At 39.3% G+C, this 13153-nt stretch overlaps 1 protein-coding gene across 1 annotated transcript in view; it reads right to left on the bottom strand.

Moving 5' to 3' along the window:
• The window catches only part of LOC127453442 (neural-cadherin-like), a 212896-nt gene that overhangs the window by 4877 nt on the left and 194866 nt on the right, over positions 1-13153 (bottom strand). Inside the window, exons 23-31 of the mRNA XM_051719776.1 lie at positions 12909-13123; positions 10063-10190; positions 8923-9050; positions 8206-8329; positions 7356-7536; positions 6134-6300; positions 5790-6054; positions 4908-5088; positions 4502-4755 (exon numbers count right to left, since the gene is read on the bottom strand). Of these exons, the coding sequence (XP_051575736.1) occupies positions 4502-4755; positions 4908-5088; positions 5790-6054; positions 6134-6300; positions 7356-7536; positions 8206-8329; positions 8923-9050; positions 10063-10190; positions 12909-13123 (1643 nt within the window). The remainder of the gene's footprint in view (positions 1-4501; positions 4756-4907; positions 5089-5789; positions 6055-6133; positions 6301-7355; positions 7537-8205; positions 8330-8922; positions 9051-10062; positions 10191-12908; positions 13124-13153) is intronic.

The following is a 13153-nucleotide window of genomic DNA, read 5'->3' as shown; positions in this document are numbered from 1 at the left end:
TGAGATTTCGGTCTTACCCCATTCATATAGTTAGGAGCTGCACTTTCATGACTGGAAATCGACAGTGGACTGACTTGCTAGAAAGACTTTGACTACAATGAGGCACTTACAATGGAAATAAATGGGGCCAATTTCTGGAGGGTATAAAGGCAGAAATGTGAAGCTTTTAACTTAATAAAAGCACTTACATTAATTCTTCTGTTAAAACTTGTGTGTTATTTGAGCTGTGAAGTTGTTTAAATCATTACTTTATGGTTTAAAGCTTTACGTTGTCATGGCAACAAAGTTGTAAAATAGGATGTATCTACACAGAGAAGGTTAGTAAGCGATTTTATCACACTAAAATCATAATAACATGCATATTGTTTATGTGTTGTGGCTATACTTTTGAAAAAGTGAGTATTTCAACGTTTACAGACTGGCCCCATTCACTTCTATTGTAAGTGCCTCACTGTAATCAGATTTTTTTTTTATAAGAAAAGGAGGGACAAGTATAAATAATTTTTGTGGTTATCAACATTAAGGCCCAAATACTGTAGATTGAGCTTAACTTGTATTAAAGTCAGAATATTCCTTACTGATATAATTTACTGTAAATATGTTCAGTGAAATATATATGTTTAATGAAGACATGTTGTAAAGGTTTCACATTGTATAATATACAGTGTATCAAGAACTTAAACTAAAATGAATTCTCTGTCATTTTAATTTTAATTCAGTTAGTTTTGGAGTCATGAAAGTTTAATTGAATGTTTTTCCAATTATGTTTTTAATTAATGTTATGTATGTAATCTTTATTTCAGTTAACAAAATGCTTTCATTGTGTTATTGTTTAGGTTTTGTTAACAATAACAATACTGGCAGGTCCACACTGGTTTATGCTGATTAGTTCTGGTCTGGTGCTGGTCTCGCATACCCATACTGTTCACCAGCACAACTTAGCCTGTATAGCTGGTCGACCAACATAGTCTTTCTGCTGAAACTGCTGACCAAGATAATCTTGCTGGTTAAAAAGCAACTTAAGGCTGGACTAGACAAAACCAGCAAACCAGCACCCCATGTTGGGGACCAGCATCCAAAACAACATTACATTTACACATTTTTATACATTTAATCCAAAGCGACATACAGCACATTCAAGGTATACATTTGATCTGTCCATATGTTCCCTGGAAATCAAACCCAGAGCCTTGGTGTTTCAAGATGTATGCTCTACTAGGTGAGCTAAAGGAACACACCACACTCCATATGCTGATGACCAACAATACAGAGAAACATAAGCTTTATTACACTACAACATTTGCTCTCTCAGCATTAAATGGACTACTGTGTATTTCTATATGAGTGTGTGTTTATGTGAGATCATGTAACTGTATTTCTGTGGGTTGCAATGTTCAGACAGTAAGGCAAATTAAGAGAGCAGGCTCTCTCTCTAAGGATTCCTCCCTATATCACCAGTTCCTTCCATCATCTTCTCTTGGCGGTTCATGGATGGCAGGTTGCCTCTTTTCAATTAAAGGCTGATCAATCTAAAAATAACCCACCTCTCTGCTGCCAGATTTCTCTGAAGGCATCTCTCTTCCACCATGAGCCCAACCAATCCCATTATCTGGCAGCACTTTTCTAATTTTCGCCTCACTCGATGAGTGATTCTTTCCTGCCTGCATGCGGTAATGCCTTGAAAAAGGATTTGTGTGTCTGCCTGTAATGTGGCTGATTGGGTGTCAGAGCTGGCAGAGAGGCCTGGAGGGCCTGTCAGTGGTGCACACACATTCACATGGCCTGCCTTGTCATTCTTACCTCTCTTTCTATCATTCCCCCAATGACATTTTTCTAAAAGGGACAGTTCACCCAAAAATAAAAATGTTGTCATCATTTACTCAGTTTATGTTGTTCCAAACCCATATGATGTTCTTTTCTCCTTGGAAAACAAAAGGAGATGTTAAGCAGAATGACAACCTCAGTCATTGCATGTCACAAAGATGCAATGAAAGTGAATGGTGACTCAAACTAAAATACTACCTAACCTCTCCTTTTATGTTCCACAGAAGAACAAAAGACATAATGGTTTGTAACAACTTGATGGTGAGTACATCAGAACAGAACTTTCATTTTTTTAGTGAATTATCACTTAAATGCTCTGATACAGTATATAGAAGTAGTCATACCGGTAAATGTTTCTCTTTGATAACAAAGACTTAAGTCAGTTGGGGCTTGTGGCTAAAACTGCTTCCTAACCAGACTTTGCAACCTAAAGATGCAACAAGTAATTTTTCTGTTCGTACTGAAAACAAAATGCTGCATAATGTGACACAATAACAGTCATATACTGTAGCTATGTGAATCGGCATTTTGGACCAATATGATTTCACTGTGAAACTGGCAGAGCTACCCAGTGTGAGGAGACACAAACTGAAATCAAACCAACGGTAAAATGTCATGACTAATTTTAAGCTTTTTGCGGTCACGACTTGTTAGGATAACTGATTAATGTTATGTATGTATGTATGTACTAAAGGTCAACAGATATATTGGTTTTGCAGATTAATCGACACCAATAACAGATTTCTGGAACTATAGGTTATTGGTAAAAATCCACACCGATAGTTTTTCCCCATTGCGTCCATTGCTGGAGTGGCTGGGAAGGGTCCGCTGTCGTTATACAGTATGAGAGTGGCCTCTATAGGTGAAATAAAAAGTATCACTTCACTGATGCCTTGGGGTGTTTGTTTTGACACGTGAGACTACCCTCTGCATGGAGGGTGCATGGAGTAACACTTTAGATGCGGATTTAAAACATCAACAACGAAAAGGTATGTATACAGTACACTAAAGTACATGCTGTCATATCATTATAAAGTAATTAATTTGTTGACTAGATGCTGCATTAGTAGAGAACAGCAGTATGTTTGCCAGTAAGGCTGAGAGGACGCTAACATTAAAGCTAACCTCAAGCGGTTAGAACAATGTGACAAAAATACACTCAAGTCCTACCCAAATGTTTAAATGTCACGATTGTTACCATCTATTTGCATTAGTTTATATCCAGTTAGTCACATTTATGCATTACTTTGCCAGCTAAGCTGCATATTTAAAGCTAGTGACGTGAGAAAGCAAATTAATATCTTCATGCAGCCGAGACAAACTTATAAACAAATGCATCTGATTTAAATTTTAATTTTTTCATCCTCACTGTAATACGATGACTTCAGATCGATTACATTCTTGCACTAAAAAAGGCTAGACACAGTGCATAGTCTGAGCCGCTTCACCACCGAGTTCAGCCGAATACCACTGCTATCTGTGAATATTGCTACTCTACAAATGTGGTATCTCGCTGTTATTATTAAGTTTGAGTCGGGAGTAGTAGGAATCAGTGCAAGTGTAACAACATGTATTGAAGTGTTTCCACCCCTCATTTTACTTTTGACTTAACATTTGAGAATGTGGACCAACTAAACCTTTTTTTTATTTATTTAATGCACATTAGTTGAAAATGAAATACTCATTTTTAACAGCCAGGATAGAAATGTTCTATGCAATAATATAACGGTGCTGAATGGTTTATGTATTTATTGTGCCCTCTTGTGGACTAAGGAAACAACGTCAATTTAAAAATCAAACTGACTTTAAAATTTGAATATTAGTTCATATATATTAATATTTATATATTTATTTCATTTAAAAAAGTACAATACATTTTCATGGTTCAGTTAGTACTGTTTATTTTTGTAATAAAGTTCATCGCTATTTTACTTTGAGTTATTTTTTCATTCAGTATCAATTTGAAAAACTATTGGTTGATTAATCGGTTATTGGCATGTACTGCCCAACTTAGTTATCGGTTGACCTCTAGTATGTACTGGTTAGGACATTTCTAAGTAATGATCTGATACAGTTAAATGATCAGATTGCTCAATTTTCTGAACTATAACCCAAATGGACAGTAGCAAAAGCAAGGTTATGGGTTTTATTCCCAGGGAACACACATAGCCCACTGAAAAAATGTTTTTTATATAAATCTTTTTATTTTTATATATATATGAATACAGCCAGGACACTGGGGTTACAGCCCTACTCTTCACAAGAAGTGCCCTGGGATTTTTAACAACCACAGAGAGTAAGGACCTCAGTTTAATGTTTCATCTGAAAGTGCTTTTTTACAGTATAGTGTCCCTGTCACTACACTGGGGCATTAGGACCCACACAGACCACAGGGTGAGCACCCCCTGCTGGCCTCACTAACACCTCTTCCAGCAGCAACCAGAGTTTTCCCCAGGAGGTCTCCCATCCAGGTACTGACCAGGCTCAACCCTACTTAGCTCCAGTGGGTAACCAGGTGAGAGCTGCAGGGTGATATGGCTGCTGGCAGGGTTAGGGTAGGGTATGCATTGAAAGTACTGTAAGTCGCTTATAAAAGTGTCTGCTGAGTAAATGTCTTGTAAATGGTTTCGCATTTGTTTGAATATTTGGGTGTGTTTGAGGATATTTCGATAGTTACCGAAGAAGACGAGCAGACACATGCTGATGGCCAGAATGGAGCTCGGACTGAGTGCGGCGAGGCGGAGAGATTTGACCTGGCCGATCTCACACCACTGGCCCCTGAAGCCCTCTGCACAGTGGCACTGGTAGCTCTTGGTGGAGTGGGCCAGGCAGGTACCACCATTACGGCAAGTGGTGGAACCGCAGGGGGAGGGGGCGCAGCACTTAAGACCTGTGACCTCATCCACCACCGCAACCTGATTAGCTGGACACCTGGATCAAAAGAGAGAGTCTTTGCACATCACTGTGATGAAGAACACATGAGTTGTTAAATCGAATGAAATCAAAACTCTCTGTACCGACCTTAGATTCAATACGTTTTTTCATAAACTTATTTACAATTTATGTAATCTGAGGGTTCATACCTGCATTCATGTTTTCTCCACAGGTCCACACAGTACAGCGGGCTCAGGCAGGGTTTGGCACTGCAGGCATCAGAGTGGCAACCAGGCACAACCCCACGGTGCTCCAGTACTGTACTAAAATCTGTGCCCTGACCATCCAAAGGCAGAGAGTGACCATTCAGTCTCACGTCCCGCATACAACCTGCAGGAAATACACACGGTCAAATGTGCATTTCAATAGACTTTATTCTTTCACATGCAGTATTTTGTGTGCTTTTAATTTGTAAGTGTTACTGTATTTAAATTCTAAGGCATTTTAAAGGCACACTAAGTAATTTTTGGTGTGTTTTGCTGGCTCTTATTTGTTTTCCTAAACAAATAATACACCTTGAATTTTATACTGACACCTATTTGCGGAGATGCAGCACCAAACAGTTTTCGGTACTGATACTATTGTAGAAAAACAATATTAGCAGGTGCATTTGTCATCCATGCTTAGCCTAATTTATTCAACAACTATAAGTGTTTGATAACAGGGGGTTAATGTGAACTCAACTTGAGGGGGGACCACCCTTATGTAGAATAAATCAGCTTTTAGACCACTGATATGACTGGAGTCTTCATCTCAGTCGTGTGAGTGTACCTTATTTTATATTTGTCAAAAGTAAGTTAATTTCTTTAGGTGTAAAACATGTCAAGTGGAAAAAGTGCTTAGTGCATTTTCAAAATTAGACAGAGTTACTAAAGTCAAAAACTAAGCTTTAATCATCCAAAGACACGAGGCTAAAGCTTAGAAGATAAAACAAAAAGCTTGTAAAACAAAAATAAATCACAATCATGATGGGAAAAAAAGTGGATGAGAGTAATGCATTGGTTTGAGGTCACAACAGTGAGAAGCCTTACCTTGAAAGTCTCCATGGACATTTGGAGTGGCACTGTTTCCCAGAAACACACCGGAGGGATGAACCACTATTTCCTTCTTCTGACCCAGGACCCCTGTGACTTCTCGTGATCCCCCACCCTGCTCCAGTCGCAGAGTAAAGATGTTGTCGTGGCGATGAAGGCTAACCAGGACCCATTGGCCGTGGTTCACACGTTGACCTTTTAGTTTCAGAGTGTTGGCACCATCTCCAAGGTTAGCACGGACACTGAGATACCCATCTACTATCTGAGAGAGAAAAAGATGCCACACATGACACGTTTTTTTCCCCAAGTATTAGACATATTTTTATGTGAGTGTCACTCACTTCCAGGATAATGAACTCATTGGTGTTGTGGGAGGCCATGCTTAGCAGGCTGCCCATGGAGGAGCGTGTTCTGAGCAGGAGGTGAGCTTGAGTCTTGCGTGGACTTCCTCCTCCTCTTAGCTGGTACCGGAGCACACTGTCCTTCTCAAATGACCACTCAGGCAGAGCTGTAACACACATAAAACCATGTTCTAACCAGGCTCAACATGATAAAGCAACGAGCAGAAAGACATATCGTGCTGGGTAGTCCCGGCCACCGTGAAACCTCAATGGTCCAAAATCCTACTTCACTTAACAGTACATTAAACACAAAACATGTTCTGTTGGCTGTGAGTGTGTCACAATACACTGCAGTTTGTGATCAGTGTGGATAGACTAATTGTTTTTCTCTTATCACATAAATGTACACTTTAACCAGGCACAACACAGCAACTTTTCAGCATCAAGTAATTTTCCAAAAACTTTGTTCTGAAACCATATAACTTACAGGTTTAAAATGCCATGAGGGTGAGTAAATGACAGAATTTTCATTTTTGTGTGAACTATCCCTTTAATAGCAGTGATATGGAGCAAGATTTTGGACTGGAGTTCGACCGATAGTGGATTTGGCCGATATAAATAACTAAGGTGGTGGAAATGGCAGATAACCAATTAATCAGCCAGTAGTCGATTTATAGAATGTTCAAAAATGTTCTTAGTCTTTCCTTACAATGATGGGCACAGACATACGGTAGATGCTACAAGAGTCCAAAATAAATAAAATCCCAGATGTAGTTTATTGTTCAACCAAAATCCCAGTAATAATGAAGATTTGGTGCATAACGTGGGACTTTTAACTATAAATAAGCACAAAACACACCAGCGAAGACTTGGCTCCGTTACAAAGCTCTATATTTAAGTATTAACCAAGTTAAGCTATTTATAGACTTTATATTCATCAGATGAAGGGCTTTGTATATTTATATTTCACCAGTTAAGGTTTAATAAGGAGAACGGTTTATTATTATTCACAAGATTTGAAGCTGGAGACAAAATGTACGTATGTGCTGATGGGGGAAGTTTCCAAATAGTTGCATAGATTTTTGCCGATCCGATAACCGATAGTTCCAAAAAGCAACTATCAGCACCGAGTCTAACTCTATTTTGGACCAAGGAGATTTCACTCTGACTAATGTGATTTTCCACATGGCCATCAATATCTAGCCCATAAGTACTAGCTCACCTTTGTCACACTTGTGTCCACTGTAGCCAGGGTGGCAGTCACAGCTAAAGGAGCCCCATTCGCCCAAGCACTTCCCATTAACCCCACAGGAGAGTCCTCCAGCAGTCAGACACACACTGTCGGTTAGGGCACATCCTGGAACACTGTTCTCACTCTCTGCTGCGCTGCCGAGGTCATACACCTGACAGACACACACACACACCCACACAGAAAGGCCTAAGTCATCACTATGTTGAACCTCATTGACGTGTATTGAATCTCTGTCAGAAAGTGGCTCAGGTGGATGTCTGCTCCGTCCAAACAAAAGATTGTGGATTGTAAACCAAAACACATGTCTGTATCTCATTCATGTAGGAAGATGTGTAACAGACACAGTGCCAAATATACTTGTTGAAACTTTCATAAAACCAGCTCAATGCAACAATTATCCTAAGAATGGTTTTTCTAACAATTTAAAAGAAATGATTTCTTTGTGTTTCATGACTGAGGCCCCTTGACACTAGAAAGCATAGCACACTCTGCAATCATTTTTACAGTAGAAATATGGTGCATCCTAATTTGAAAACTATCTGTACTAAATAGTATGCAAGATAAGAATTAGTGCATCCCAAATCATTCTTGCGTCTGTCAGTTTTTTTTCTTGCATCTGTTTTTTGTCTGTCTGACATCTTCAAACTTTGTGATGCATCTCGCACCACATGCACGATGCTGTGTCAAGTTAAAAACAGTTCAAATTTTAAAAAAGCATCTCGAGACGCCTGCCTTTTGCTCCTCAGTGCTCCGTCTAGCATTTTTTTTTTTAACAAAAAAGAACACGTTCTGTGTGAATGGCCTCTTAGGCTGCATTTACCTGACTGTCCACCACCAGGTTTCTCATGCATCCCACATAGCCCTTGTAATGTGGGTGTGACCTGCGGAATGGGTGTGTCTCTTTAAATCCGCCCAGCTGGAGAGGCTGGTAGACATCCAAAATCCTGGGGAGAAAAATACACATGTGGCATGAACTTCCATTTTTTCTTTTCTTCAGAATATTTCAGAAAGAAAATATTGAAGAATGTTCATGCTGCTCTTTTCCATACAAGGCAAGCAGACAGTGACCAGAGGCAGCCAAGCTCCAAAAAGAAACATAAATGACCAATTCATGCTAAATGTATGTCGTTATATTCACTGAAAACCTTAAACACTGCAATGGCTCTAAAATCTCATTGAAGCTCGCAAAAAACTGAAGCACACCTCAAGACGCGTCACTTCAGGTTTGACATCAATGACTGGTCATCGTACACTTTCATAATTAGGAAAAGAGCAGCCTGAACATTCTGAAAAAATCTCCTTCTGTGTTCAATGGAAGGTTTGGAATGACATGTGAGCAAGTAAATTAAGAATTTTCATTTTTAGGAGAACCATTTCTTTAACAAACAACGTTTTGTTGGTGACTAGTACCAAACCAGCACACACCAGAATAAACCACAATTGAAATTCATGCTGGCCTGCGCTGGTCTTTTCAGCAGGTTATTTCTCAGACTATATAGGCATATCTAGAAAAAATTTACATGTACACATTTATTACCTCTCACTGCCTGGAGTCTCTCCAGAGGCTTTGCACATCGACTGATCTGTCTCAAACATCTCCACTCCCAGACCTTCCACCTCGTTCACCATGGCCTCAGAGCAGTGGTCCAGAATCATCTGTACTGTCTACACAAAAACACACACCACACACACTCCAATGATTCTTCCTCAAGGCAAAAGTGTTACACCACATCTGAGTACAGGAGAGGTCAGGTTTTATAATGGAATATTTTAGACCCCAAACACAGAGGGCAATAAAGACCACAATCTGATTAACTCGTGAGAACCTCAGAGGTATTTGATGATCTTGATGGTCTGACAGCTTCATATCTCAGCGAAATTGAGGTGAAGTTGAGAACATTATGAAGTCAAACAAAAGTTCAAAGTATACACTTCGTAGTTTGACGCATGCACACTGCGACTGCTTTGTGATACTGTTTACAGTTTACAGTCTGTTTTACAGTCAACTCCAGGCACGTGCTCAGACAACACGTACAGACACACACAAGTCAGTGATTTAAAAAATTGGGCTGCACGCGACCCTTTGGATGAAAAAAATTACGTCATCAGTAAATTTCGTCGTGCAACCCTGCTAAGGACAAAATTTACGTTATGTGCACTGTGTGAAAGACGTAGCAGCAAATGAAACCCAAAACATACTTTTGGCTTAAAGGTGCTGTAAGCGATTTATTAATGGAAAGGTTTGCAAAAAAATGATCAGCTCCCTGAAAGATATTAATTAAATAAGTGTCCTGAGATATGTGTGACAGCTCTAGACTCTGTAAACAGCAAACAAATTTTTTTTTTGGCACGTTCTCATTTCTCATTTTGCACATTCTCATAGTGTTATAGTTAAAGCAGATCATTGAGGCTTAATGCCATTTTCAGACTTATAATATTTGGCTGTTGAAGGCTCTTTTGTGCTACTGTTGTTGTGTATGACAGTCACAGCAACACACAATGCTGCTCTACTGCTCGGTTTCAGTCTCAACGTTATTTTTGGAGAGCAGGTTTTGGAAAGAGGGGGCATGGCTAATTCAAAGAGTCAGTGTCGAGAAAATTCCGGAATGCTAAAATCGCTTACCGCACCTTTAAGACCCTCTCTATCCTTCTCTCCCATTTCCTATCTTCACTGTACCTTGCCATCATTGATGATGTCGAGGTGATGCCAGCGGCGGTCTGTGACGATGGCTCTTGCAGGCAGCTGCAGTGTCAGTGTCCCTGAGCCATGATTCACACTTAGTAAAGGAACACCATTTTTCAGTTCTAATGAAAGAATAAGAGAGACAGAATAATGGATTTTCATTAAACCTGAAGATGCACAGAATATTGAGATGGGTGCCAACAGGTATAATCACTGTAAATCACAGAGAGACAGATGTCTAATTAACTACATAGCACAGCACAATCTGTGCTCATAACTCTGTGCATAAGAATTTATATTTATTAGGAATGTCATAAATATTGGTACAACGAGTATTGATCGATAAGTTTTTGTGGCATCAATTTATTAACATTAGCCGACTTTTAAATCAGAAGCCTAATTTGTGTGCTTTCCAATTATCTGTCAGTTGGCCTTCTGTTTAATGTAGTCTGACATAATAGCTTTGGGAGACCACAAGGGAGTGATATAACATTTACTGAAGCGGTCACACACCGGGCGATAAGCACCGCATCTTGGGCAATAACCAATATTCTGGGCTTTTACAGTAAAATATAATTACATTTTCTGATATTATGCATCTTTAAATATTAGGGCTGCAACAGTACATGTATCCACGCCGAACCAAACGGATACAGGGGCTTCGGTACGGTACACGCAGTCACACGAATGATTACATATTTTAACATGAATGAAAAAAAATATTAAAACAACATATAATGAACAACACAAACCGCGTAGAACTAAAATGAAAAAAAATAAACAAATTGTGGAGCAACACGGGACCACATGGAACCAAAACGTAACAGAAAAGAGTGCTACACTGTACACTAGAAACTGCGGATCAGATAAATGCACGTAATGTTTATGCGGACAGTTCTTTCATCAATGTGTGTGCTGCCCCGGTGGCTTTCACTTTCACATGCTGTCTCCGTGTTTATATCCGCATCTCTCACTGAACGAGCGAAAAACAATACGGAACAGCCTTTCTGTGCCCCCCACCCCCACAGTCCGGGCCTGGGACAAAAGGTCCAGTTGTCCACCCTTATCAGCCGCCCTACTCATGAAGCACATCTAACATGACTCATTGGCAGTTGACATTACCCACATGTGTCTCTTGAGCTAACGGGAGCAAAGCATAAACAGCCTGTGCAAGTTAGTCTTGCCACGGCGTTCAAGCAGCCTCTCTCTGCAAGCTCAGACAGGGTTATAACGATAATGAACACCACAGGAGTACTTATAATTGAGTGATAAGTACAAGTGGTGAGCTGAAAGGCAAAAGACACAGAAATCTGCACTGCTCATGTCTTAATTTTGTTACAATTATTATAATTGCACTTTTTTTAACTTTTATTATTATTTCTGTTTTTATACAATGTGCATATAAGAGGCTCTTAAGTTTTGTATTGTAATTTCGTTGAAAAAATAGGCATAGTGCAGTCATGTATAAATGAGCCTTTACAGTAAGAATTCTTGCCCATCAGCCACTGTTTTCAAAATAAATAATTTAAAGAAAGATTCTTTGTTTTCCCTGCTGTACCTAAACCATACCGAACCGTGACCCCAAAACCGAGGTTTGTATTGAACCGTGAATTTTGTGTACCATTGCAGCCCAATTAAATATAGTTCAAAGTGACGTGTGTTATTTTTTCACAGCTAAAATACTTTCTTTTATCCTTTTAGAATGTGCAGAGATAACTAAAGCAAACATAATTTTTATTGTTTATACTCAAGGTTATGGATTTGAATAATCCCAGAAAAATGTAAAAATCCAGTTATTTTTGCCATTTTCTGTGGTGCTACTAGTGGTGCAGAAATTACACACTACACCTTTAAGAAGTTTTCAAACTCATCGTAGAACAGCATATAACACACTGACGGCACACGTATGTTATATGAGAATTTAAAGGTGTTCTATGCCCCCCAGAATTGGTTTTGACCTCAGCCGTATAAAATGCTGATTCGTAATCAAATTGTGGTCAGTTTCAAATTGCTGTCACTGCAGTGGAGGGTTTTGGCCCCAGTTCAATATAAACATGTACCAAACTGATGATGTAAGCTTATGCAAGGCCACTGGAGGATTGTTCCCTGAAAACATATAACCAGTTGCACAATACAGTATTGGACATGTGGCACAGGATCTGAACGTGTGACCTTCACTGGTGACCTAGGGTCAAGATCAATGCTGACCCAAACTCCACTCACACCACTGCTGACCAAATACTTTTAAAAGCATCTATCATTAGCGGCTCACTACAGACAGTGCTTGCGGCCACTGATTGATTTTAGTCACACAGTTAATTGGAAGGGGAAATTAATATCATGCGATTCTACCCAGAGAATCTATGATGGTTTAAGCTGGCTTAAGAAGTTTTACAGGATTCCAATTGTACCGGATGTATGCACATATTTGTACGTAAAACATGTGTGTGAATATTTTCAGGCAGAAATCATGATTCATCTATACATACACTTACATTTTTCCAAGATTTAGGATAAAATTTAGAGACAACTCAAATCATGCATTCACAAAAATCATAGACTCCCAGTGGCCTTAAAAAAACATGAAATATGTTCAAATGATAAAAAAATTAAATAATAATTAGTAGAAATTGAATAAATAAGTGAGCTTACAATATGTCTTATTTCTCAATTACAAATAGGGATAGTTTCTACATTAAAAAGGTATGTTGATCATGTGTAGTCTGGGACTACTGTATATAAAAGGTGTTAATAGCAATTCAGTTGAATTTGAGAAATTGGTCTTTTCTCACAAATCTTGCAGTGCATGCTCTAAGGCAAATGACTCTTGCGAAACATACCTAATGCAATGAAGTCCTCTTTTTCTCCTGGCTGAGGTGTTCCCATTGGGCCATTGTAAAACAGCAGGCCATTGGCTGCCTCTGTGATAAACTCCAGAGAGATGTGGCTTTGAAAGCAAGGCTTTATGGGAGGAAACCAGGCGTAACCATTGCCGAGGAAACTGTGTTTGGTCTGCTGGCATTCTGGCCCGTCAAACATGGGGGGACATTTACACCTATAGTACAACACAGCAGACTGGTCAATA

Source organism: Myxocyprinus asiaticus, chromosome 15, assembly GCF_019703515.2.
Source record: "Myxocyprinus asiaticus isolate MX2 ecotype Aquarium Trade chromosome 15, UBuf_Myxa_2, whole genome shotgun sequence".
Classification (NCBI taxonomy): Eukaryota; Metazoa; Chordata; class Actinopteri; order Cypriniformes; family Catostomidae; genus Myxocyprinus; species Myxocyprinus asiaticus.
This window is presented reverse-complemented; position numbering and strand designations above follow the sequence as displayed.